Source organism: Phacochoerus africanus, chromosome 11 (assembly GCF_016906955.1).
Source record: "Phacochoerus africanus isolate WHEZ1 chromosome 11, ROS_Pafr_v1, whole genome shotgun sequence".
NCBI lineage: Eukaryota > Metazoa > Chordata > Mammalia > Artiodactyla > Suidae > Phacochoerus > Phacochoerus africanus.
Genome location: NC_062554.1, coordinates 115,290,218 through 115,315,756, shown reverse-complemented (window position 1 = coordinate 115,315,756; position 25,539 = coordinate 115,290,218). Strand labels below are relative to the sequence as shown.

At 38.1% G+C, this 25,539-nt stretch overlaps 1 protein-coding gene across 1 annotated transcript in view; it reads right to left on the bottom strand.

The window, feature by feature from the left end:
• The window catches only part of KLHL20 (kelch like family member 20), a 76,032-nt gene extending 50,583 nt beyond the window's left edge, over positions 1 to 25,449 (bottom strand). The window contains exons 1-3 of the mRNA XM_047752530.1: positions 25,307 to 25,449; positions 24,350 to 24,413; positions 12,160 to 12,733 (exon numbers count right to left, since the gene is read on the bottom strand). Coding sequence (XP_047608486.1) covers positions 12,160 to 12,733; positions 24,350 to 24,372 — 597 coding nt within the window. The 5' untranslated portion in view covers positions 24,373 to 24,413; positions 25,307 to 25,449. The remainder of the gene's footprint in view (positions 1 to 12,159; positions 12,734 to 24,349; positions 24,414 to 25,306) is intronic.
• Between the last annotated feature and the right edge of the window lie 90 nt (positions 25,450 to 25,539).

Genomic DNA, 25,539 nt, shown 5'->3' with positions numbered 1-25,539 from the left:
ATGGAGGTTCCCAGGCTAGGGGTCTAATTGGAGCTGCAGCCACCAGCCTACACCAGAGCCACAGCAACGCGGGATCCGAGCTGTGTCTGCGACGTACACCACAGCTCACAGCAACACCGGATCCTTAACCCACTGAGCGAGGCCAGGGATTGAACCTGCAACCTCATGGTTCCTAGTCAGATTCGTTAACCACTGTGCCATGATGGGAACTCCCGAAACCGATTATTTTCTAAGGAGATATATTTTACCAAAATTGATGCTAGTAGAGAAAGAAAATTTTGTAGAAAAGAGAGAAAATTATCAATAAACTACTTCATAAAAAAAACACCAACTCTAGATAGTTTCACAGAGAAATTCTACAAACTTTCAGAGGCTACATAGTCCCAATGTTTTACAATTTCAAAGCACAAAACATGATGAAAAACTTCTAACTCATTTTTATGAAGTATAACTTTATATCTAACCTGATAAAGACAGCACAGGAAAAAGACTAATATCACTTATGAATATTGATATAAAAATTAAAGAAAATAGTAGTGAATAGATTCCAACATCACAATAATAGTATACCACAACCAAAATGTGTAAAGCAAGACCATAAAAATGCTCTAATTTTAGAATTCCATTAATGTCATTCATTTTAGTGCATTTAAGGAGAAAAACTCATATGATTACCTCCAAAAATACTGAAAAAGCCCTTGACAAAAATTCAACACCATTTCTAATAAAAAGCATCCAAGAAAATAGGAATTGTTGGACATGGATATTTCTTTAATATGATAAAATGCTCACATCTCAGTCCCAAAGCCAGTCTATTACGGGAAAACACCAAAGGCATTCCTACTATCAATAGAAGCAAAGAAAGTATGTCCAATATTTCCAATATTATTTAACATTTTACTAGAAATATTAAACCAAGCAACTATAGAAAGATAACAACTGGAGGTATGAACAATTGGAAAAGAAGAAATAAAACTACTGACATGCAGATGACATGATAGAATGCTCAGAAAACTCTAAAGAATCAATGGAAAAAGAAGCTGAAAGAATTAAAAAATTCAGTAAGGTAGCTTTCATATACATTAAATAAGACTAGAAATTCTAATGAAAGAGAAAAATCTATTTACAATACCAACAAAAGATACACTTAGGAGGAGACTGACCATGATGGCAGAGAAGGAAGACTCTGAGCTCACCTCCTCTCAGGAGCATACCAAAATCACAAGTATCTGCAGAACACCATTGATAAAAAAAGACTGGGAAAGATCTACAACTAAAGACATAAAGAAGGAATCACAACAAGACAGGTAGGAAAAGCGGACTCATGATATAATCAAATCCCATATTCCCAGGGTGGATGACCCACAAACTGGAGAATAATTATATTGGAGGGATTCTCCCCCAGGAGTGAGAGTTCTGAGCCCTGTGTCAGGCTCCCTAGCCTGGGAGTCCTGTACTGGGAAAACAATCCCCTAAAGCATTTGGTTTTGAAGACCAGTGGGGCTTAATTCTAGGAGCCCCACAAGACTAGAGGAAATAAAGACTTCACTCTTAAAGAGTGCACACAAAATCTCATGCTCACTGGGACCCAGGCCAAAAGCAGTAAACTGATAGGCATCTGGGCCAGAGGTATTTGCTGGTCTTAGAGTGTCTCCTGGACAGGTGTTGGGGAGGGCAGCTGCAGCTCGCCCTGGGGACACAGACATTGGTGGCAGACATATTTGGGGACATTCTACCTGTGAACACTGCTACTGGTGGCTGCCATCTTGGCTCATTAGTACCAAGACTTGGTCCCACCCAAGAGCCTGTAGACTCCAGTGCTGAGATGCCTCAGACCAAACAACTAACCGGGTGTGGACAAAGCCCCATCCATCAGCAGACAGGATAGCTGAAGACTTCCTCAGTCCACAGCAGCCTCCAGACACGGCCCTGCAGAGGGTCAAGACTCAGCTCCACCTACCAGTGGGGAGACACAAGCCCTTCCCTCCAGGAAGCCTGCACTAGCCTCTGGACCAGCTTCACTCACCAGGAACAGACACCACATTCAAGAAAATGGATCCCACAGCCTGTGGACCCAGTCCACCCACAGGAGGCCAGGCCTTACTCTGGGACCAGATATCCACAAGAAGGCCAACACAAGCTTTGGGATACCCTGGACTCCATATCCAACCCCAGCGTCCCCATCCCCAACCCCCTAGTGATCTGAAACAAGCTCTGGAATCCCTGGGCCATGCAACCAGACTCCAGGAATGGCTCTGCTGGCAGTAGTCCAGTACTAACCTCAGGAACTAATGTCATCTGCCAGTGGGTAGACAACAGCCCTGGAGTCTTTGGGACCCTGACTCCTGCTGCCAGTGAGCCAGCACTAACCCCAAGGCCCCTGTTGCAGGCAGCCACCTTGTGAGCAGGTCTTGCTAAACAGCAGCCAGGAAGTAACATATGCACAAGACAGGACCTGGCAACCAACTGAGTTAGGGGCTAACCAAACCTACCAACCACCCACAGTCATCCTGCTACAATAGAAAGATTTACATAGCTCTCTTAGGGGGAACTCCAAGAGCATAAAGCCTGGGTGATTGAGAAGGAAGTGCATCATTGGGACATGCAGGACTTCTCCTATAGAAGGCTACTTCTCCAAGGTATGAGAAATGTAACTAACCTACCATTTACATAAAAATACAAATAGCAACTTAGAGAAAATGGGAGCAGCAGAGGTACATGTTTCAGATGAAAGAACAAGATAAAACCCCAGAAGAACAACTAAATGGCATGCAGATAGGCAATCTACCCAAGAAAAGAGTTCAGAGTAATGACTGTAAAGATAATCAAAGAACCTGGGAGGAGAGTGGAGGCACAGAGTGAGAAGCTAAAAGTTTTTAACAAAGAGTTAGAAAATATAAAGAACTAGTGAATAGAGATGAAGAATACAATGAATGAAAAGAAAAATACACTATAAGGGATCAATGGCAGACTAAATGATACAGAGGAACAGAGCAGTAAGCCAAAAGAGAGCAGTGTAAATCACTGCCACTGAATAGAAAAAAGAAAGAAAAGAAATGACAGTTTGTGAAAGCTCTGGGACATCAAGCATACTAATATTTGCATTATATGTGTCCCAGAAGAAGAGAGAAAAACCTGAGGACATATTTGAAGACATAATAGCTGAAAGGAAATAGTCATCCAAGTCTGGAAAGTACTGGGTCCCATACAGGATAAACCCAAAGAGGAACACACCAATATATATTGTAATTAAAATGACAAAAATAAAAAATGAACATTAAAAGCAGCAAGGGAAAGGCAACAAGTAACACACAAGGAAACTCTCATAAGGCTATCAGTTGGTTTTTCAGCAGAAACTCTGCAGGCCAGAAGTGAATGGAATGATATTTTTCAAAGTGATGAAATGATAAAACCTACAACCAAGACTACTCTACCCAGCAAGGCTCTTGTTCAGATTTGACAGAGAAATCAAAAGCCTTACTGACAACCAAAAGCTATAAGAATTCAGCATCACCAAATAATCTTTACAACAAATGCTAAAGGAACTTCTTTAGGAGAAACAGAAAAGGCCACCAAGTAGAAATAAGAAAATTAGCTCACTGGTAAAGACAAACAGACAGTAAAGGTAGGAAATCATCCACACATAAAGCTGGCAGGGAGGTTAAAAGACAAAAGTAGTAAAACCATCTATATATACAATAAGCTATTAGGGATACACAAAACAATTAGATGTAAAATACAATATCAAAAACAGTACTCATGAGGGGAGGAGAATACAACTGCAGGATTTTAAATTACATTTGAAAATAAGAAACCAGCAACTTAAAACAATCACATATATCTACGTATGCATGTGTGCATGTACATATTATTGCTATACAAAAGCCTCATGGTAACTGCAAAAGAAAAATCTTTAATAGATTTACAGAGAAAAAAGAAAAAAAGAATAGGAATCTAACACTAAAGATAGTCATCAAATCATGAGAAAAGAGAAGAAAGGGGAAAAAAAAGACCTACAAGAGCAAACCACAAACAATTAACAAACAGTAATAAGAACATATATATTGAAAATTACATTAAATGTAAAGGGACTTAATGCTCTAACCAAAAGAAATAGGAGAGGCTGAGTAGATACAAAAACAAGATCTATATATATGCTGCCTATAAAAGACTCACTTCAGATCTAGAGACACATACACTCTGAAAGTGAGAGGATGGAAAAAGGTACTCCACGTGAGTAAAAATTGTAGGCAGAGTAGCAATGTTTATATCAGACTTTAAAATAAAGAGTGAGGGTGGGGGAAAAATGTATACATGTAAGGATAACTTGATCCCCTTGCTGTACAGTGGGGAAAAAAATAAATAAAATAAAATAAAATAAAATAAAGAGTGATAGAAGAGACAAAGGAGAACACTACATAATAAGAGAAAAACCCAAGAAGGTATAACAACTGTAAATATATATGCACTGAACATAGGAGCACCTCAATATATAAGGGAGATATTAACAGAGAGAAAAACAGAAACTGACACTAAAACTATAGTAGGGGACTTTAATACCCTACTTACATCAATGGCAAATCATCCAGACAGAAAAATCAATAAGGAAACACAGGCCTTAAATAACAAATTAGACCAAATGGGTGAAAATGATATATATGGAGCATTCCATCTGAAAACAGCAGAATACACACTCTTTTAACTGCACATGGATCATTCTCCAGGATAGAGCACATGCTAGGGCACAAAGCAAGCTTTGGTAATTTAAGAAAACTGAAATCATATCAAGCATCCATTTTGACCAACATGTTATGAGACTAGAAAACAACTACAAGAAAAAAAACCCACTAAGTTCCTACTGTGGTGCCGTGGGTTAATGATCCAGCTTGTCTCTGTGGAGGTGCCAGTTCAATCCCTGGCCTGGCATAGTGGGTTAAGGATCTGGCATTGCTGGTACTGTGCATATGTCCCAGCTCTGGCTTGGATTCGATCCCTGGCCAGGGAACTTTCATGTGCTGTGGGTGTAGCCAAAAAGAAAAAGACAAAATCCCCACAAAACCCACAAGCATAGTGGGGAGACTAAACAATATGCTACTCAACAACCAATGGATCACTGAAGAAATCAAAAAATACCTAGAGACAAATCAAAATAAAAATATGACAATCAAAAAACTATGAGATGCAGCAAAAGAAGTTTTAAGAGGGAAGTTTATAACAATACAAATGTACTGCAGGAAATAAGAAAAATCTCAAATCAGCAACCTAACCTTATGCTTAAAGCAACTAAGGAGAGAACAAATAAAACCCAAAGTTAGAAGAAGTAAAGAAATCATAAGGATCAGAGCAGAAAAATGAAATAAGAGACTAAGAAAACAACAGAAAAGATCAATGAAATTAAAACCTGGTTTTTTGAAAAAATAAACAAAATTGATAAACCTTTAGCCAGACTCATCAAGAAGGAAGATGAGGGGGCTTAAATCAATAAAATCGGAAATAAAAAAGAAGTTACCACCAACACCACAGAAATACAAAGGATCTTAAGAGACTATTATGATCGAAGGTATGCCACACACTTATGATCAATTAATCTACCATTAAGGAGGCAAGAATATACTATGAAGAAAAGACAGTGTCTTTTTCATTAAGTGCTGGGAAGACTAGACAGCTACATGTAAAAGAATGAAATTAGAACCTTCTCTAACATAATACACAAAAAACAAACTCAAAATGGATTAAAGACCTAAATGTAAGGCCAGATACTATAAAACTCTTAAAGGAAAACATAGGCGGAATACTCCTTGAAACACAGCAATATATATATTTTTTTATCTGTCTCCTAACATGAAGGAAATAAAAGCAAAAATAAACAAATGGAACTCAATTAAACTTAAAAGTTGGGAGTTCATGTTGTGGCTCAGTGGAAACAAACCTGACTAGTATCCATAAGGATGCAGGTTTGACCCCAGCCTTGCTGAGTGGGTTAAGAATCCGGTGTTGCCATGAGCTGTGGTGTAGGTCACAGATGTGGCTTGGATCCCATGTTGCTGTGGCTGTGGTGTAGGCTGGCAGCCATAGCTCTGATTCGACCCCTAGCCTGGGAACTTCCATATGCCACACCTGCAGCCCTAAAAAAGAAAAAAAGCAAAAAAAAAAGGTTTTTGCACAGCAAAAGAGATCATCAACAAAATGAAAAAGCACCTTACTGAATGGGAGAAAATATCTGCAAATGATATGATGATAAGAAATTAATATGCAACATACATATACAGCTCATACAATCCAACATCAGAAGAAGAGATATTTTTCCAAATAGTAAATGCAGATGGCCACCAGACACCTGAAAAGATGCTCAACATTGCTAATCATGAGGGAAATGCAAACCAAAACCACAATGAGATACCACCAATCACCTGTAAAAATGGCTACATCAAAAAGAACATAAATAACAAATGCTGGCAACAATGTGGAGAAAAGGGAACCCTAGAATAGTCTTGCCAAGAATGTAAACTGATACAGTCACTGTGGAAAACAGTATGGAGATTATTCAAAAAACTAAAAATAGATCTACCATATGACCCAGCAATTCCACTCCTGGGTATATATCCAAAAGAAACAAAAACACTAATTCAAAAAGATACATGCACCCCAATGTTCATAGCAGCATTATAATTGCCAAGAAACACAAGTGTATCAGATGAGTGGATAAAGAAACAGCATGTGATTTTACACACACACACACACACACACACACACACACACGTGCACATGCACAATGGAATACTCCTGTGGCGCAGGAGGTTAAAGATCTTGTGTGGTCACTGCAGTGGCTTGGGTTCGATCCCTGGTCTGGGAACTTCCACATGCTGTGGGCGTGGCAAAAAAACAAAAAACAAAAAACCAGCAAACAAAAAAGAATGAAATTTAGTCATCTGCAGCAACATGGATGGACTTGGAGGGCAATATGTTAAGTGAAATAAGTCAGAGAAAGACAAAAATTATATATCGCTTATATGTGCAATCTAAAAAATGCAAACTAGTGAATATAGCAAAAAAAGCAGCAGACTCACAGAGACAGAGAGCAAACTAATGGTTACCAATGTGGATGGGGTAATGCTATACAGAGGTGGGAGAGGGGGGAGGTACAAACTACTGGGTGTAAGATAGGGCTCAAGGATGTATTGCACAAGACAAGGAGTACAGAGAATATTTTATTACTATTAATGGAAAGTAAATTTTAAAAGCCATATAATTTTTTTTTTTTTTTGCCTTTTCTAGAGTCTCTCCCATGGCATATGAAGGTTCCCAGGCTAGGGGTCTAATCGGAGCTGTAGCCACCAGCCTACGCCAGAGCCACAGCAACATGGGATCTGAGCCGCATCTGTGACCTATACCACAGCTCACGACAATGCCGGATCCTTAACCCACTGAGCAAGGGCAGGGATCGAACCTGCAACCTCATGGTTCTTAGTCAGCTTTGTTAACCACTGAGCCACGACGGGAACTCCAAATTTTTCTTAAATTAAAAAAAAGAAAACAGGAGTTCCCGTCGTGGCGCAGTGGTTAACCAATTCGACTAGGAACCATGAGGTTTCGGGTTCGGTCCCTGCCCTTGCTCAGTGGGTTAACGATCTGGTGTTGCCGTGAGCTGTGGTGTAGGTTGCAGACGGCTCGGATCCCGCGTTGCTGTGGCTCTGGCGTAGGCCAGTGGCTACAGCTTCGATTCAACCCCTAGCCTGGGAACCTCCATATGCCGAGGGAGCGGCCCAAGAAATAGCAACAACAACAACAACAAAAAGACAAAAGACAAAAAAAAAAAAAGAAAACAAATTGGAAACAGATTCAAATAAGCAAATGACTGTTAGGAAAAAATATACTTAAAATAAGCTTAAAAACTACACAAAACCTAACTGAAGAAAACTATACAAAATTCCTAAGAGACACAGAAATAGAATTGAAGAAATACAAAGACATCCATTGTTTTTGGATACGACAACTCAATGTGCAAAAATGATTTCTTCTTAAGTTAACTAATAAATTAATATGATTTCAATAAATACAGGAAAAAGTTTTTCTTCTCAGAGCTGGATAATGTGATGCTAAGTTTATTTGGAAAAATAATCGTGCAAGAAAGAAGGAAAACACTGAAAAAAAGTTATATGGTGGGAGTGCTAGCTCTTGTACTATATTCTTCTGTTTACTCTACAGAGCCTAAATAATTTAAACACAGCGAACAGTGCAGTACTGGTGCATGGCCTAAAACAGAAGGTCTAGAACCAAGCACACACAGAAAGTCAGTTTATAGTAAAGATGTTATCTCAAATCACTGGGGCAAAGAAAGACTTTAAAGCCTTTTATTATATAGATATTTTAATATATTTTATATATAATAAGAAAAATGATAAAGAAAATATGGCAAAATGGTAACAACTACTTGATCTGGGTAAAGGGTATTTGGAAGTTTTTTCTTTTTCCTGCATTTCTTATGAACTTTAATTTTCTTTTTGAATTTTTTTCAAATAAAGTTTAAAAATTATTTTTCTATGGGAGTTCCCATTGTGGCACAGTGGAAATGAATCTGGCTAGTATCCATGAGGATGCAGGTTCAATCCCTGGCCTCGCTCAGTGGGTAGGGGATCTGGCATTGCTGTGTGCTGTGGTGTTGGTTACAGACACAGCTTAGATCCCAAGTTGCTGTGGCTGTGGCCGGCAGCTGTAGCTCCACTTTGACCCCTAGCCTGGGAACTTCCATATGCTGTAGGTGCAGCCCTAAAAAGCAAATAAATAAAAATTTTTTTTCTAATCTTATAGGTTAAAATGTGTTGTTTTGGTGTACGTTCAACTATGTCTAAGAGTGAGTATCCCTTCATGCTTTACACTTGAATGTTTCTTTTTTCTTTCTTTTTTTTTTTTTAGGGCCACACCCTCGGCATATGGAGGTTCCCAGGTTAGGGGCTGAATCAGAGCTGCAGCCACCAGCCTATGTCAGAGCCACAGCAATGCAGGATCTGAACTGCGTCTGCGACCTACACCACAGCTCACAATACTGGATCCCTAACCCACTGAGGAAGGCCAGGGATCAAACCCACGTCCTCATGAATGCTAGTCAGGTTAGTTAACCACTGAGCTACAACGGGAACTGCAGAATGTTTCTTTTTTCTTTTTTTCTTTTTTGTCTTCTTTTTGCCTTTTCTAGGGCTGTTCCCTCAGCATATGGAGGTTCCCAGACTAGGGGTCTAAGTGGTGCTGTAGCCGCCATCTACGCCAGAGCCACAGCAATGTGGGATCAGAACCGTGTCTGTGACCTAGACCACAGTTCAAGGCAATGCCAGATCCTAACCCACTGAGCAGGCCAGGGACTGAACCCGCAACCTCATGGTTCTTAGTCGGATTCGTTAACCACTGAGTCACGACGGGAATTCCCAGAATGTTTCTTTTTTACACATTGTTTATTCATATCCTTTGCCTATTTTTCTTTTCTTTTTTTTTTTGTCTTTTTGCCTTTTCTAGGGCCGCTCCTGCAGCATATGGAGATTCCCAGGCTAGGGGTCCAATTGGAGCTGTAGCCACCAGCCTACACCAGAGCCACAGCTCTGTCATGTATGTCCAAATAGGTTTTCTGAGTTTGGTATAATTTAATTTAGTTTACGGTGCTTTTTCATTTGTTATTGTTGTTATACACAACAACAATTTTTATGCAACCAAATTTATCAATCTTTCTTTATGGCTTCGGTGTTATATCCTGCTTAGAATGGCCATTTTTACCCCTGGCCTGCTAATGCTTTCTTCTAGAATTTAAAAAATTTTTTAGGTATAATTTATTTACTCATTGGGAATTCCATCTGTTTAGAGTTTATTTTTCCCCCAAATCACCGGTTTTCCTAATTACATATTTTAACCAATTTTATTCCCATATATTTTAACTCACCTCTAAATTACTTATAATACCTAATACAATGTTAACATTACATAAATAGTTGTTGGCACTTGACAAATTCAAGCGTCACCTTTGGGAACTCAATGGAATTTTTTTTTCATATTTTTGATCCATGGTTGGTTGAATCTGTGAATGCAGAACCAGTGAATATATATCTATATCTGGTTATTTCCTCTTTCTTAAAACAATCCCTTCCTTTGCATTTCATGACCCCCGAACTGCTGATTTTCCTCTTCTCTCTACTCTAGTTATTCCCAGTGTCCTTTGCCAGTTGCTCTTTCACTAATCATCCTCCAATATTGGAAAAATTTTAGGGTTTTTCCCCTTTCTCTCTACTATATGATAGCACTGACATTGATTTTTTTTTTTAACCTGTTTATGGTGCTTTTTGTTTTTAAAAAGTTTTAAATTCATTTTCAACCAAATTTCTTTTATGGCTTCAGGGTTAGTTATATCCTGCCTAAAAAGGATTAAGCCATAGTTTAATTAATATGACTTAATTACTATGTTGATGATTCCTAACTTTTAATCTCAGCCTAACCTCTTTTCTAAGATACAGACTCATATAAACAGTGACCTGCTCAAATTCTCTGTTTAGGTATCTCATAGGCATCTCAAACTGAATGCCTAAGATGGAATCCATGCTCTTAACTCCTCAAACTGTTTGCCTCTCCATAATATCTGTAGTACAGATTCCCAGAAATGGGGTTGCTGAGTCAAAAAGCGTGAGCAAAAAGTGTGTAATTTTGATAGTTACTGCCAAATTTCCTTTCAGAGGGGTTGTATCAACTTACACGTACACTAGCAATATAGCTAATTCTCCTTGGTCTTGTCAACAGGGTGTGTAAATCAAACTTTGTAATCTGATACATTAAAAAATAGTACTCTGGTGTAGTTTTGTGTTTCACTTATTATGAACAAGTTTGAACAGATTTTCATATGTTTAAGGGCAATCTGAATTCCTTGTTTACTGACCATTTTTCTACTAGGTCACTGGTCTAGGTTACTGACCAACAGGAGCTCTTGATATATTAAGGAGATAGCATTTGTGATATGAGTTGCAAATATTTCCCCTCCATTTGTCTTTGACTTTTGCCTTGTTATTGTTTTGCTTCATTATGCAGAAATTTTTAATTTTTATATGGTCAAATCTATCAATTTTTTCCTCCATGCCTTTTGGGTTAGTCAATTAGAAAGGTCGTCTTCTTTTCAAGATTATAAAGGAATTGCTTCATATCATTTTCTACTATTTTCATGGCTTCGCTTTGTATTTTTAAAACCTTTGATCCATTGGAGGTTATTCTGGTGGACATAAGAGTGACATTAAAATATGAAAAGGATCACATCTTTCCTTTGCTTAAAATGTTTTAATGGTGTTCTATTGGTCTTAATATTAAACCTCAAATTCTTAACATGGTCTATTAACTCCAATGTGATCTGGCTCTGTTCTTTCTGTAAAAGCATTATCTAACACCCTCCCCTTTGCTCTCTGGATTTCAAAGGTTCCTCAAACTTGTTAATATTTCTTCATGTCTCAGAATTTTGTATGCACTGTTCCAGAACCAAAAGTAAATCTCTCTGTAATACACTGTTAAATCATCCAGGGACTCTTCTTTGTAGCACCTATTAACTATAATTAATTATTTGTATAATTAAGCATTCAACTGCTGTCTTTCCTGCTAGATTATAAACTCCACTAGAAGAGACACCTAGGTATCTTGTTCCCAAGTGCAGTGGCTAAAGCACAGTAGCTTTACAAATATTGATTAAATGAATGAATGAAAAATAGGTTTAATAACAATTATTTTGATAACATCTAATTTCACTTTTCTGATTATTAGTTCACCAAATAATCTCTGATGTACAATTTATTTTGCTGAACAATCCATAAAATCAGGAAGGAAATGCTTCATGCAAATGACCAGTACCAAATATCTTATCAGACACAAATCTCCTTATAAATTAATAAACCATATTCTGACTTGAAAATTAGCCTTTTATGAATGTGGCTGGGGGAAATCAATCCTTAAACTTTAGTTTTTGCTAAGGGAATACAAAATTGTTTTCCAATATAAAAACAAGGCTTAGAATTTATAACCTCTCTGATGAGTTAGAATCAGCAATAAACACTTAAGCAGGTATGTGTTAGTTAGCACAATATGAGCCCATATTGCTCTCCTGACAAATACATTGTGAATGCATGCAAACCACCAAGTACAACTCACCTCTTGAAAGTTATGCTGAGTGAACTTGTCAGCTATCCTTAGCAACTCACGACATGAATGTGTGTCAGCAAATGCCCGAATGCCCAGGCAGTTAGAAGGATCTAATTGTCTCTTTAAGAATTCACAACAGGCTTCCTGTATTTCTGCCAGTTGGAGGAGGCAAGCAGCTGGCAGAAGGGTCTGAACATTGCCCTCTTCCACAGTTATCTGGGAGGTATATGCGAAGTCTATCAGTAGTTCCATAGCCCTCTCATCTATGTCTCGGATCACTACTTCTGTCTGACGGCTCTCCGCCAATTCTCCTGTAAACATCGCTCGGAAGTAGGGACTACAGGCTGACAAAATGACTCGATGGGCATATATCTTCTTAGCGCCCACAACCAGCACCACATCACATAACTCCCGGTGCTTTCTCAGAAGGTTAATCACTTCCAAGGTTTGTCTAGGGTGTTTGTCCGAAATATAGGGCATGCGGGCAGGTTGGGGAACCCCTTCTGGCAGTTTGTTGGGGTCTCCAAGGGTGCAGCGGCTTGTTACATCCATTCCAGTCTCTCCTGGTCGAATGTTGGTACACCTACGGGAATGGGGGTGGAAGAGAAGATGGCAGTATTCTTAGAAGTACATTCTTACATTTCATATATATCATTTCATATGTAGAAATTCAGGTGTTAACTTACTAGGCAAATGCTATAAACTTAAATTATTGATAAATAATTAGAACTAAGATATTTGCATTTTCATAATCATCATACTGTATCTATCAATAGGCAGGAAAAAGGGCCTATGCCTCTCAGTTAAGACAGTAACTATTCTTTTAACAAATATATACCAGTTCTTAAAATTTACAAAGCATTTTCCTATGGATAGAAAAAAATTCAAAGGAATATAAAGAGGCAATCAGGGAACATAATTATCTAGGAGAGATACATGAAGAGCCAGAAAGAGGGCAACCAGGATAAAAAATGTGGTTCACAAAAGCAAAACCTACAAACTACTTGTTTATACTGGAATGAAGAGCTGACTGGCATAAGATATCAGGTTACTACAAGGGTATATATTTTTTTGTGAAGTAGGACCATCACATTGGGTTTTTCCAGAGCATAGGTGAAATATCCAACACACATGCTTTAGACTGTTTATTTCTATTCTGATTCTATACTTACTAAGCAGTCTTCTGACATACAATTCTTTCACAAGTAACATGTTATTTAAAAGAAGGGTAGGTGACTCCAGTGTCCCGATCGCTGGGTTTTAGGCCAGCCTCATGTGAATCTCAGAAACTAATCATCTGTGACTATATTAAGATAGTCTAATACCAGGCCTGCAAGGTACCGCTAAAGCTGTAGCACTGACAAGACCTACAGTGTAATAAAACACTGGAGGGTCGACAGAGTACCCTGGAAGGGAGAGGAGAATCTCAAAGGACAGTTTGGGAAGAAGAATCTACATTTACATTACAAAGACATAACTTGAAAACAAAGAACAGATTTTTTCCTTTCTCTAAAAACAACCTGTCTTTCCAAAGTATTTATAAATTCAGTCTTTCTATGCTTGGCCTCAGCCTACCAGGTGACAGTGTTCCAGAGTACAAACTGTTCATAACTCCTGACATCTGGTAGAAACAGCACTGTTCATGCCTGACACTGTAAACTGAAACAAAGCTGAGCAAGTTAAAGGATCATTTTTACCATCCACATAAACAATCAAGAAGGCTTTTAACCACAGTGCTTAATAGTGCCTTGTTTGTAGCAGATGCTGAAAGAACAGATCATGTTGGTTACTAGTGGTATAGTCAAGCTTTAAAAAAAAATCCCACCATTAAAGACAAGACCAATTTAAAAATTCCTATTGTACTAGTGACACTGTACGTTGAAATTAAATGTTTTTGTTGTAACCTTAATTATGTACATAAAGATGGTACTGTTGAGTTCAGATATAAACAATTTTTAAATTTCATCTAAGTGCAATATGGATGCTAATTTATACATATCTACTCATGCCATAGCAAAAAAAAAAACTGCTGTTATTATTACATTAGCAAAGATTCTGACTTTCAATAATGGGTAGTTTCTATACTTTAATCAATTGTCTGGTTTACAAACTCAGAAGGAGTTTTCTTAAATGTGGTCATTCTCTAAAAGTTCTGTTCTTTCTACTCTGTATACACATTCTTGAGGAAGTGCATTTATCTTTTTTTTTTTTTGTCTTTTTGCCTTTTTCTAGGGCCGATCCCGTGGCATATGGAGGTTCCCAGGCTAGGGGTCGAATTGGAGCTGTAGCCACTGGCCTACGCCAGAGCCACAGCAACGCGGGATCCGAGCCGCGTCTGTGACCTACACTGCAGATCATGGCAACACCAGATCCTTAACCCACTGAGCAAGGCCAGGGACCAAACCCACAACCTCATGGTTTCTAGTCAGATTCATTAACCACTGTGCCACGAGAGGAACTCCGGGGAAGTGCATTTAATTCATGGTTTCTATCACCTGTATGTGAATGGCTAAAGGATTCCTAACTCCTACCTGGACAAGTTCTGAATTCAGATCCATGCGAATGTCCCACATCACTTAAACTCGATATATATCAAGGACATTACCTATAACTGATTCCTTGACTCTCTACCTTCCCCCAGGCAGGTGCCTCTCCTCCAGTCTTCCCTGGATCAATAAAAAGCAATTCATTCTTCCAGTTGCTCAGGCCAAAAATCTTGGAGCCCCTTCCCTTTCATACACCCTCAAACCCAATCCATCAATAAATCTTGTCATTTTCCCTCCAAATAACACTTAGAATCCAACATTTCTCTATATTTCCACTAGTCCCACCCTAATTCAGGCTAGGCTCACCCTTATTGTAATAGCCTTGTAAGTGGTCTGCTTATTTACACTTTTGCTGATTTACATTTTCTTCTCTAAATAACCAGAATGATCCTTTAGAAAAGTCAGATTATGCCACTTCTCTGCTCAAAATCCTTTAAACACTCACAATAAAAACGAAGCCTGTTGGGTTACAGAACCTCTAAATGACTCCTCCCCCTCCTCCTACTACTCCTCTTGCTCACAGTTCTCTACTCACACAGACTTTGTTGCTATTTTGGGGCCATGGCAAGGCCTCTCTTCCTTCAGAACCTTAATCCTTCTTCTTGAAAGGTTCTTCCCCAAATATGTGCAGAGCTCATTTCCTTATTTCTTTCGGATTTCTGTTTGACTATCAACCTATCAGACCTTGCACAAAACAGCATTTTTTTTACATTTACTACCCTATACCCTTTATTTTGCATAATGTTTCTTTATAAATAATTATCTCCTGTTATGAAATACTAGCTTTCTCCCCCAACTAGAACATAAACTCCATGAAAACAAGGCTTCTGTTCTCTTTTGCTCAATGCTATACTTCAAAGCTGGATGCAGTGCTCATTACATAGTTGTCAAATGCACTCAACTTTTCTTCCTGCCAAATTAAGCTATATCATCCTCCAAACTTTCTCGTCTAGTTCTCTTGAAAAAATTTGCCAGGTTTGTAGCCAGGCAAACATAGGCTCACACCTTAGCTCCATCATTTACTAGGTATAGTCCTGGGCAAATTACTTAATTTCTCTGATCCTTGAGTTCATCATTTGTAATGTGAGGATAATTACAATTACCTCACAAGAAGAGTGACAGTTTTGGGATCTGTTTGACTGTAGGTCCTCAGACTCCAGTCAGTGCTATCCCAAACTGTCTTGGTCAAATGGATCAAGCATTTGAAATGAAAATGACCCTGGCAATCTGGTTTATGTGGTAGTTATCCTTAGAGGGAAGAAAGAGCAAGCATGCTGCTATCTGACTGGACTACACCACTCGTTTAGGAGAGTGAGAAGGAGCAAGAACAGGGATCACTGGTGGGCTGAGACTTTTAAGCGGTACCTCATTTTAAATCTTCTGAGAAGTTGTATTTAATTCTAGTAATTTAATCCTTGAAGTAAAATTTATTTCTATTCATTAAATAAATTAAACTTCTACAGTTGTTCTATTTGTTTTTGTAAATGTTTACTTTAAAAAAATCCTATATTCTCCATCATTCCTATCACACCCAGAGACAGAAAAGGTCCCCCCCCCCCGTACATTTTTCTGGGCAAAACTGAAGAGAGATTATAATAAATAATCTAGAAATAGACTGTTTTCACAATTTGTCACATCTATATTCACAACTATTTTGTTTGGAGTCTGATGGATTAAGCACTCTAAGGGCTTAAGGGATGGGGTTGTAAAGTGAAGTATGAATTGCTTTCCAGGACAGCACAGAGCCTTAGGAAAGCAAGTCTGATTGTCCAAGGGAAAATTCATCTAGAGAGGAGTTCCCATCATAGCTCAGCGGGTTACAAACCTGACTAGTATTCATGAAGATGCGTGTTCAATCCCTGGCCTCAATCAGTGGGTTAAGGATCTGGTGTTGTCATGGCTGTGGCATAGGCCAGCAGCTGTAGCTCTAAATTTGACCTTTAGTCTGGGAACTTCCATATGTCACAGGTGCAGCCCTAAAAAAGAAAACCAACAACGATAAAAAACACCCAACAACAACAACAAAAGAAAATTCATCTAGAGAAACTAGAGGATCTGAAATTATTCGCTTTTTTTTTCTATTTTCTTTTGCTTTTTAGGGCCACACCCACAGCATGTAGAGGTTCCCAGGCTAAGAGTCCAATCAGAGCTACAGCTGCTGGCCTACACCACAGCCACAGCAACAGAAGATCTGAGCTGCATCTGCGACCTACACCACAGCTCATGGCAACGCCGGATCCTTAACCCCCTGAGCGAGGCCAGGGATTGAACCCACAACCTCATGGTTCCTAGTCGGATTCGTTTCCGCTGTGCCAAGACTAGAATTCCAGAAATTATTTGCTTTCTAACCTGTGGATTTCTATCACAATACTGAATTAAATTACAAATATATATAAAAAGAAACTGAACTCAAATAATATTTGGATTAGCTTAATTTACAAGACTAAACTACACATGTTTTAAGGTTGAAGGAGGCAAGTGGAAGGATTACTCCAGACTCTATCTACTGTTAACAAACTAGGGAGACCAAACAAATAGAGCTTTTACCTTCTCCTACGAAATGACTCCGCCAATTCTAGGAAAGAGTCAGTCTTTCTAAAACCAAAAGGGTATAAAATCTGCTAATGATACGTCTGGCAGATTTTGTATTCTGTTAGCATTTATGAAAAGCATAACTTCAAGATAAATTCTATTAATGGCCCATTTTACCATCAATTCTCTCAAACTTTAACATAATCTTGATTTTGTTCTTCTACTAGCTATATCCTTCAAGGGAAGCTGACAATGTCTCCAACTTTAAGAATGACTCCTGAATTCTCTTAAATCAATTAGCTGATGGAATTCTCTTACCTAAGCTGGTTACCAAACTGTAGGAACAGACTTATATTCCATAATTTAAGGAGAATTTCTTATGCAGGGCGTTAATAAGGAAGAGTGTAGCATTCTACATTGGTAAGGGTGGTAAGGGGGTGGAAAAGCAATTTCAAGTTGGGATGAAGCTGATATTGCAGAGGCTCTATTGGAGACAGAGAGAACCTGGGTCCCAGTTGATACTATCAAGCCAGGCAACCCTGGAGTCCACCCCACATCTAGATTTCTTGTTATGTAAACAAAAGATTTCCATATTGATTAAGTCAGTTTGACTCAGGAAATCGTGCTTTCAGCTCAAAATATTCTGATACCAAAAACAGAGTAGTTAAAATGTTAAAGAGTAAAATTAGCCACATAGTCTAAGTTATGACCAAGCTGAATATAGAAAATTACCCTTGCTTTGACTGGCCACCTACTCCTGTATATAGAGTTTCTTCCTCCATTATTATCAGATTTTCTAAATATGATATTGATAGATTAAGAATTATGGTTTGAATTTATGCCTTTTCTTTCAAATGAAGAAAAAGGTGGGATAAAGACTAGATACTCTTTCTTCCCTGGCTAACTGCCCAACTCCTATTAGGCTGTTATATTAAGTCTTAAAATACTGTGTTTCTCTAACACCACCTACGTGGGGGTGCTTGGTAAAAATGCAGATTCTTAAGAGGAGCCAGAAAAATCAAAATCTTGCGATATGTGGCTCCAGAGTCTACATTTAGTAAGCAAGTTATTTAAACACAAATTAAAGTCTGACTAATAACTGGTTAATAAATTTAACAAATAATATTTCTTTCCTAGTATAAGCTGGTTTTTACAAGAAGAATACATTGAAACACAAGAGGCATAAGCAGGTTCATTATGACTAGGTCAAAGAACAGCTGGAGTGGGTGTTCAAAATGCTATGGTCAGGAGTTCCCATCGTGGCGCAGTGGTTAACGAATCCGACTAGGAACCATGAAGTTGCGGGTTCGGTCCCTGCCCTTGCTCAGTGGGTTAACGATCCGGCGTTGCTGTGGCTCTGGCGTAGGCCGGTGGCTACAGCTCCGATTCAACCCCTAGCCTGGGAACCTCCATATGCCACGGGAGCGGCCCAAGAAATAGCAACAACAACAACAACAAAAAAGACAAAAAAAAATGCTATGGTCAGAAAACATTAGGTTTTATGACTTCAGACAACATTTTTCTGATTGATAGGAATGAATTTTTGAAGTGAATAAAGGTAAAAGTCACAAGAATTTTAGAAGGAAATGTAGGCTAGGTGAACAGAGGGGTTGTTCCCATGAATACTGAATCTCCTTAAATGACAGAAGAATCAAATTATGTGCATATAGGAAGCAAAGACCAAAGAATAAATCAAGTATCTTAAATATTCTTCATGTTTACTAAAGAAATGTTAGAATTTTTGGTACCTCCCTAAGTACACTTAATAACACTTCCACCCACCCAAAATGTGTAAGTCAACTTAAATTTGAGAGCTATCATGTCACTTATTCCTCAGGACTCCTTCAAAAATAATAGAGTCTATTGAGAAAAGAATAATTTTATGTAAGTGGCTATGACTATGTGAAATCAAGTACAATAAAAAGTTTGAAAAAACCATAGTCTTCTAAAGCATTTATAATCAAGTTTTATCTATTAGTCCAAAGAGCTAGACTCTTTCCTTAGCTTGGAATTGTGCTATCTGCTAGATGAGCATCTCTCCCTTTATACTTCAAAATTTTTGTTTTAATTTAGAAATTAACAGCCTCCTCTTCAAAAAAAAAAAATAAATAAATCTGTTGAGTTGACCCTCAAAGTCCTAAGCACATTTGAATAGGGAGAGCTAGAGATTTGAGTATATACATCCTTAAAACAGAAATAACATCTTATAGTGCCTGTTCTGCTTATTAGAAGAGCACCCACCAGGCATACATTCCATATCTGATTCCAGACCAGAAAGCCAGGTTGTTAATCCCTTCATGTGAAAACAGGTCGAAAATGCTTCAGCTCTAAGACATCTCATCATTGTTTGCTGGATGAAATAAAGGTCAGCATTGCATGCCCCGGCTCAGCAATCAAGGTAAGATGGAGGAAGGGCCATGCAAGCAAGCTGATCTCCCTACATGTTAGGAAAGCAAGTCTTCCTGGACAGCAACCTCCTATCTGACATCTCATTGGCAGCACCGTATTACAATGCCATCCCAAAATGCAAAGAATATTAAAGATATCAAGTATAATATTCACTTTTCTTGAGTGTATATATTAGGAAGAAAGGAAGGAAAGTTGTTGAGTAAGCCAATGTACAATGTACAGCCACATCAAGAAAGAGCCAAATCAAGCAGGTATTATCTTATACTATCTTAAGTACACATTTTAAACTGGCAAAAGATAAAGAGGAAATTCTAGAGTCAAGTGATCTGAATGGGATTTGTCTTTTGATGTTGAACTCAAGGAGCTCATCTGATCTTCATCATTAGTGAACATTATCAATATAAACTCTAGATACAATTAAAGAAAACAGATCCAGAGAAACTAAAGCTTTTTACCCATTTATGAATCTTCACTGGATTTTTGCCTTAGGCCCCACCTTAGACACCTTTAGTACTCTCTAGGATTCTGTTTTGGGCATCCTCTTTTTCTGTTCTACCCTCATTCACACTTACAACTTCAAGAATATTCTGCATACTGATGACTCATGTCCCCCCGCCTCCAGCCCAAATCAATCTTCAGCCACAGACCTATATTTCAATTACATGCTGGCTATCTCTATCTGGCTGTTTCCCAGACATAATAATCTTAAAGTATATGAAAGAGAATCTATTCTTGACTTACTGAAACCTATTCCTCTTCCTGTATTTTTCAATCTCATTATCTCATAATTAGGTAGCACATTTGAATAGGGAGAGCTAGAATTTTTGGAATCATTTCCCAATTTGGAATTTTTGGCATCATTTACATTGTTATCTTTTCCTTACTCTATATCATCAAATCCTTTTGATTTTACTATTAAACAAACTCCCAATTCCATTCACTTCTCCCAGTCTCCCTTTCCACAGACCTACTTCATGTTCTCATGATCTTTCATCTAATCTACCATAACTCCTTTAAATTAGTTTTATTTTTATCTTTTATTTTGGGGGGCATCATTTCTTCTCTCTTTCCAGTCCACATCCTATCTTCTAGCTCCGTCCAAAGAACAAATCTGATTTGTATAACAATATTCATTTGCTCTTAAAGGTTAAAGTCAAAACTCTTTCCCATGGTTGCAGCCTTGTTTTCTATGATGTTTTTCCCCTTTCCCTCGTCACATATTCTATACTTGGGTTATACTTACTATTCCATACATGTTATACCTGTCCAGGTCTTGGGGTCTTCTTCTTCTTTTTTTTTTTTGCATAGCTGTTCCTTCTGTTTATGGTGTCTTTTATTATCTCCCTTTTTAAATTCTTATCCCTTAAAGTACATTCTTTACTTTAAAGCAAATTCTTATTCTTTCTAGAAGATCCAGCTCAAATATCACCATATCTGTGAAGCTTTCCCCATCTCCACAGAGGAGAGGTTTACATCTCTGTTAAAATCCTATTTGGAGTTCCCCTGTGGTGCAGTGGGTTAAGGATCCAGCATTGTCACTGCAGGGACTTGGATCACTGCTGTGGCATAGGTTTGATCCCTGGTCTGGGAATTTCCATATGCCATGAGTGCGGCCAAAAAAAAATAATAATAATAAATAAAATAAAAAACTGTTCATGTTGTATTATGGTATCTGTTTACATGTCTTTCCATCACTTCATCTGTATATATGCAGTATACAGGCATAGAACAAGTATATGAACATTTGGTGAGTGAATAAACCAATTCCTGTTAAAACCAAGCTTAGTTTACTATTTGTATATTTAAGGAAAGATGGAAGAATTATACTGCAAAACGTTTTACTGTCTCTAAATTAAATAAATGATTAAAAAATAATATTTTGGGAAATAGGCACACTGTTGATGAGACCACAGATTGGTATAATCTCTAAGGAGGGAAGTTTGTTAAAATTAACCAAAAATTTTAAATGCATGTACTCTTTGGGCAATTTTAGTTTTTTTTTTTTTTTAGGGCCGCACCTGCGGCACATGGAGGTTCCCAGGCTAGGGGTCTAATCGGAGCTATAGCTGCTGGTCTACGCCAGAGCCACAGCAATGCCAGATCTGAGCCACATTTGTGACCTATACAACAGCTCACAGCAATGCAGGATCCTTAACCCACTGAACGAGGCCAGGGATCAAACCCGCAACCTCATGGTTCCTGGTCGAATTCATTTCTGCTGCACCACAATAGGAACTCCTCTTTGGGCAATTTTACATCGAATAATTTATTCTATACTTACACAATTAGGCAAAAACCACATACATTGATATTCACTGCAGAGCTGGATATAACAGCAAACCATTTGAAATAACTTAAATGTCTCTCAATGAGACTAGTTAACTTTGTGCCTACAGATAATAGAACACTATGTAACTATTAAAATGAATAAGATGGGTCTATAGGTATTTGCCATAATCTACAAAATAATATATGAAGTGAAAAAAGATACAGAAGAATGTGTATGATATGCAAACATACATTTTTTTAAAAAGAGGATAATCTATATATGCTTGTAAATGCATTATAATACTGTGAAAAGAATGAATAAGAAACTGCTTTCAAGTGATTCTTCTGGAGAGGAAAACTGGGAGCTTGGGAGCTAGGGTCATATTAGCTGACTTTTCACTCAATAGCCTATTTTATCTTTTAAGTTTTGTAGTATTTACACATAATAGCTAGTTAAATAAATGAATGCAATGAAGTTTTACTAATAATATGCCAATCAGTTTCATAAAACTTTATGACAAGGCATTAGAATACTCTTAAAAACAATTTTCAATCTTTTCTTGGTCATGGTGCGCCACCCCCCTGCCTTGGGAAAAATCTGCAGGTACTGTTCAATTGTTGAGTGGTTCAAGCAATCATTCAGTGATCATTAGGTGCCAGGGATGAAAAGATATAGAAGACACATGAGACTCAAAAAGCTCACACTCCCGTAGGGAGAATAAACATATATTCAAATAATCTCAATATAAACAGTTATTTCTTTTTTCTTTTTTCTTTTTATTTGGCCGTGCCCATGACACATGGAAGTTCCTGGGCCAGAGATTGAACCCTTGATACAGCAGAGAAAATGCCAAATCCTTAACCAATAGGCCAACAAGGAACTCCTAAATAGTTATTTCTCATTCAAAGCTTCTCCAATAGCAGGTAAGTATAAACCCAAATGCTTTTTATGTTGCAGCAGCAAGAATGACAGCCCAATAAGGAAAGAGCAGGGAAGTGTGACTGTGACCTAACACACGTAGCAGGTAGAAGTGAAACCAGAGAGCAATAGCAGGCCAGGCTCTGCCCAAGTGATGGTGATGAAAAAAAAAAACAGTAACTTAACAATTAATGGCACCAAAATTCTCCAACATCATTTTGATTAACTGGCAATGTTATATAATAAAACAAGAAAAAAAGGGTAGATATGAGTGATTAAGCAAATATTTTATATGGAAATTATTGATAAACCAAAAACATTCCCACATTTTAAAAATTAAAAATTAATTTTTTTAAATTAATAAGCTCTTATTTTAACAATTACATAACATATGACATTCCTGGGAGCTGAGGATGAGAAACAATCAGTGGCTTTTTGAAATCATGTTAGAAGTTGAAATAACAAAGCACTTAATATATGTGTTAATTTCTTCATGTACTTTCAAACATTATTCCTACTATTGAATAAGATAAATAAGATAATGGCATTTATTATATCTATAATAACTCTCCATTTGGAGATCTCAAAGCATTTGCAAACATTCATTAACTCTCAATATCCTGGTCAGATATATTAGAGAAGAAAATTGGGGCACAGAGAAGGTGAATAACTCAAGGGCAATCAAAAAAACTCAATAATAGATTTGGAAAAATATTCGTATTCTGGTTCTTGTTCCTTAGTTCTAAGTCATATCCCCATCATGGTATGCTTCTTTTCTTGAAAGGGTCTGCCAGAGCTGTTTATCTTTGATGTTAAACAAAAAATAATTAAATACAGTTCAATAAGTGTGAAATGAGTTTAAAAATGAAGAAATAGAACTGGGCTGACTTTATTTCAATAACGATTTGAGTCCTACTTGTTAAAACAGATTGAGAAAAAGCATTACTAAATTCTAGGGTTGAGAAGGTCTATAAGTGTCTATATTTTCCCACACACTGTTCTATTTTTCTATGGACTAAGTTATTATGTCAAATACCTTTTTTAGTCTTCTAACAATCTTCTATTAAAATAGCAATGCAGCTATTTTAATTCAAAGAACAAATGTATTAATGAACACGAGTGACATAACCAAAGACATAATTAGACATTCAGTACAGTGTATTATAAAAAATCATTATTCTTATATGGCAACAGAACCCTCTGTATTCTACAGGGAATTGAAGACTATAACTAATCTGTATAGTATCACAGTACACATAATATTATCACAAAAAATTACAATGCAAAAAAGAAAATTGAAATGTTAACTACATAAAGCTCAAAGCACTCTTTAGAAATTTGTTCTACATTTTATTTTATTTAAAAAGCTATTAATTCCTAATATTACCTTTATTTTACAAGAATTTTTAATTCTAAACAGAATTTGGTAAGATTTGACAATCTTTTAAAAAGATTTAAATGAAGCCCTAGATTATTAAGTAAATTTCATTTAATGAAACCGAAGATTTTCTTCCTAAATGCCTACCTGCGCATTGGCTTTCCTTCCATGCACCATGAAAAGTACCCTTCACCACACTCTAAAGCCGAACCTAAGACAACAGAAAAGCAGTAACTTAATAAAAACTATTTCTGATTTCTCCAGTAACAATCTCTACACATTCATCTTGTTCAGTGATAAAGAATTTTATATCCTACCATACGAAAGGCCTTTTGCAGATGCACAATCACAACCCTTAGCTAGCACCTTTAAGATGACCACCCTCACTCTGAACGCTAAAACGATTATATGGGAAGGTGAGGAAAGGTGCGCTAAATAGTCCCCCGACTGCTAGGTTAGTCTTCTCTCTTCAAAAAGTGCTTGGAGACATTTAACTTTGACAGAGTATTTACCAGACACCCACAGCAGTACAAATATGATCAATCAGATAGAGAACACACTGGGTTAACGAGGGATATGAAAGCTCTTAGCTTGCCCAGAAGTGACAAGAGCAGGAATAGGCACTTGCCATAAAAACAAACCAACTTCCCTTGCGATAGCCCGGGCTCCTAGAACAGAGTAGACAAACTATGGCTTCAGACTAACATTCCCTCTACAAGCCCTTCCCCTCAGTTCCCGAAACAATGTTCATCACCCACTTGGCAAAGTCTTGAGAGTTAAGCGGGACGCACCGTATCCACTTTCTTTCCCCTAAATTCCGCCCCCGGTCTAGGGAAGCTGTCCAGGGTGCGGAACCCCACGCCCTAGGGCAGAACAGCCCAGCGCCGCCACGGGCTCCGGGGTAGGGTTGCCAGCCAGCTCGAGCGCAGTCAGGTGCCCCGCAAGGCCCAGCCCCAGTGCCCCGAACAGCCCCTTCTTGGTGCCTACTGACAAGCAGCGTGCAAAGCACGGCCCCTACCCACCTGGGCAGCCCAGCAATTTAGAACCGCAGATATTACAAACCACTTGCGGCCCACTGCCCCAGCTCTAAGGCGGCTAACCTACCGGCTCCAACACTTGTCTTCCGTAGCCTCTTCTGCGTCCTCCTTTCGGCACCTCCACCCTTTTCTCTGCAGACGCTAGCGCAAGCAGGATGCGGCTCCCGGAGCGATTTCCTCCCCACTCTCGCTCCACTTCACCAGCAGGAAGTTGTCCTGTTCCTAAATACTTCCCTCTGGAACCCACATACTTCGACAAAGGGTTCCGGCGCAGATCAGGAAGTAGCCTTGCCCTGCTGG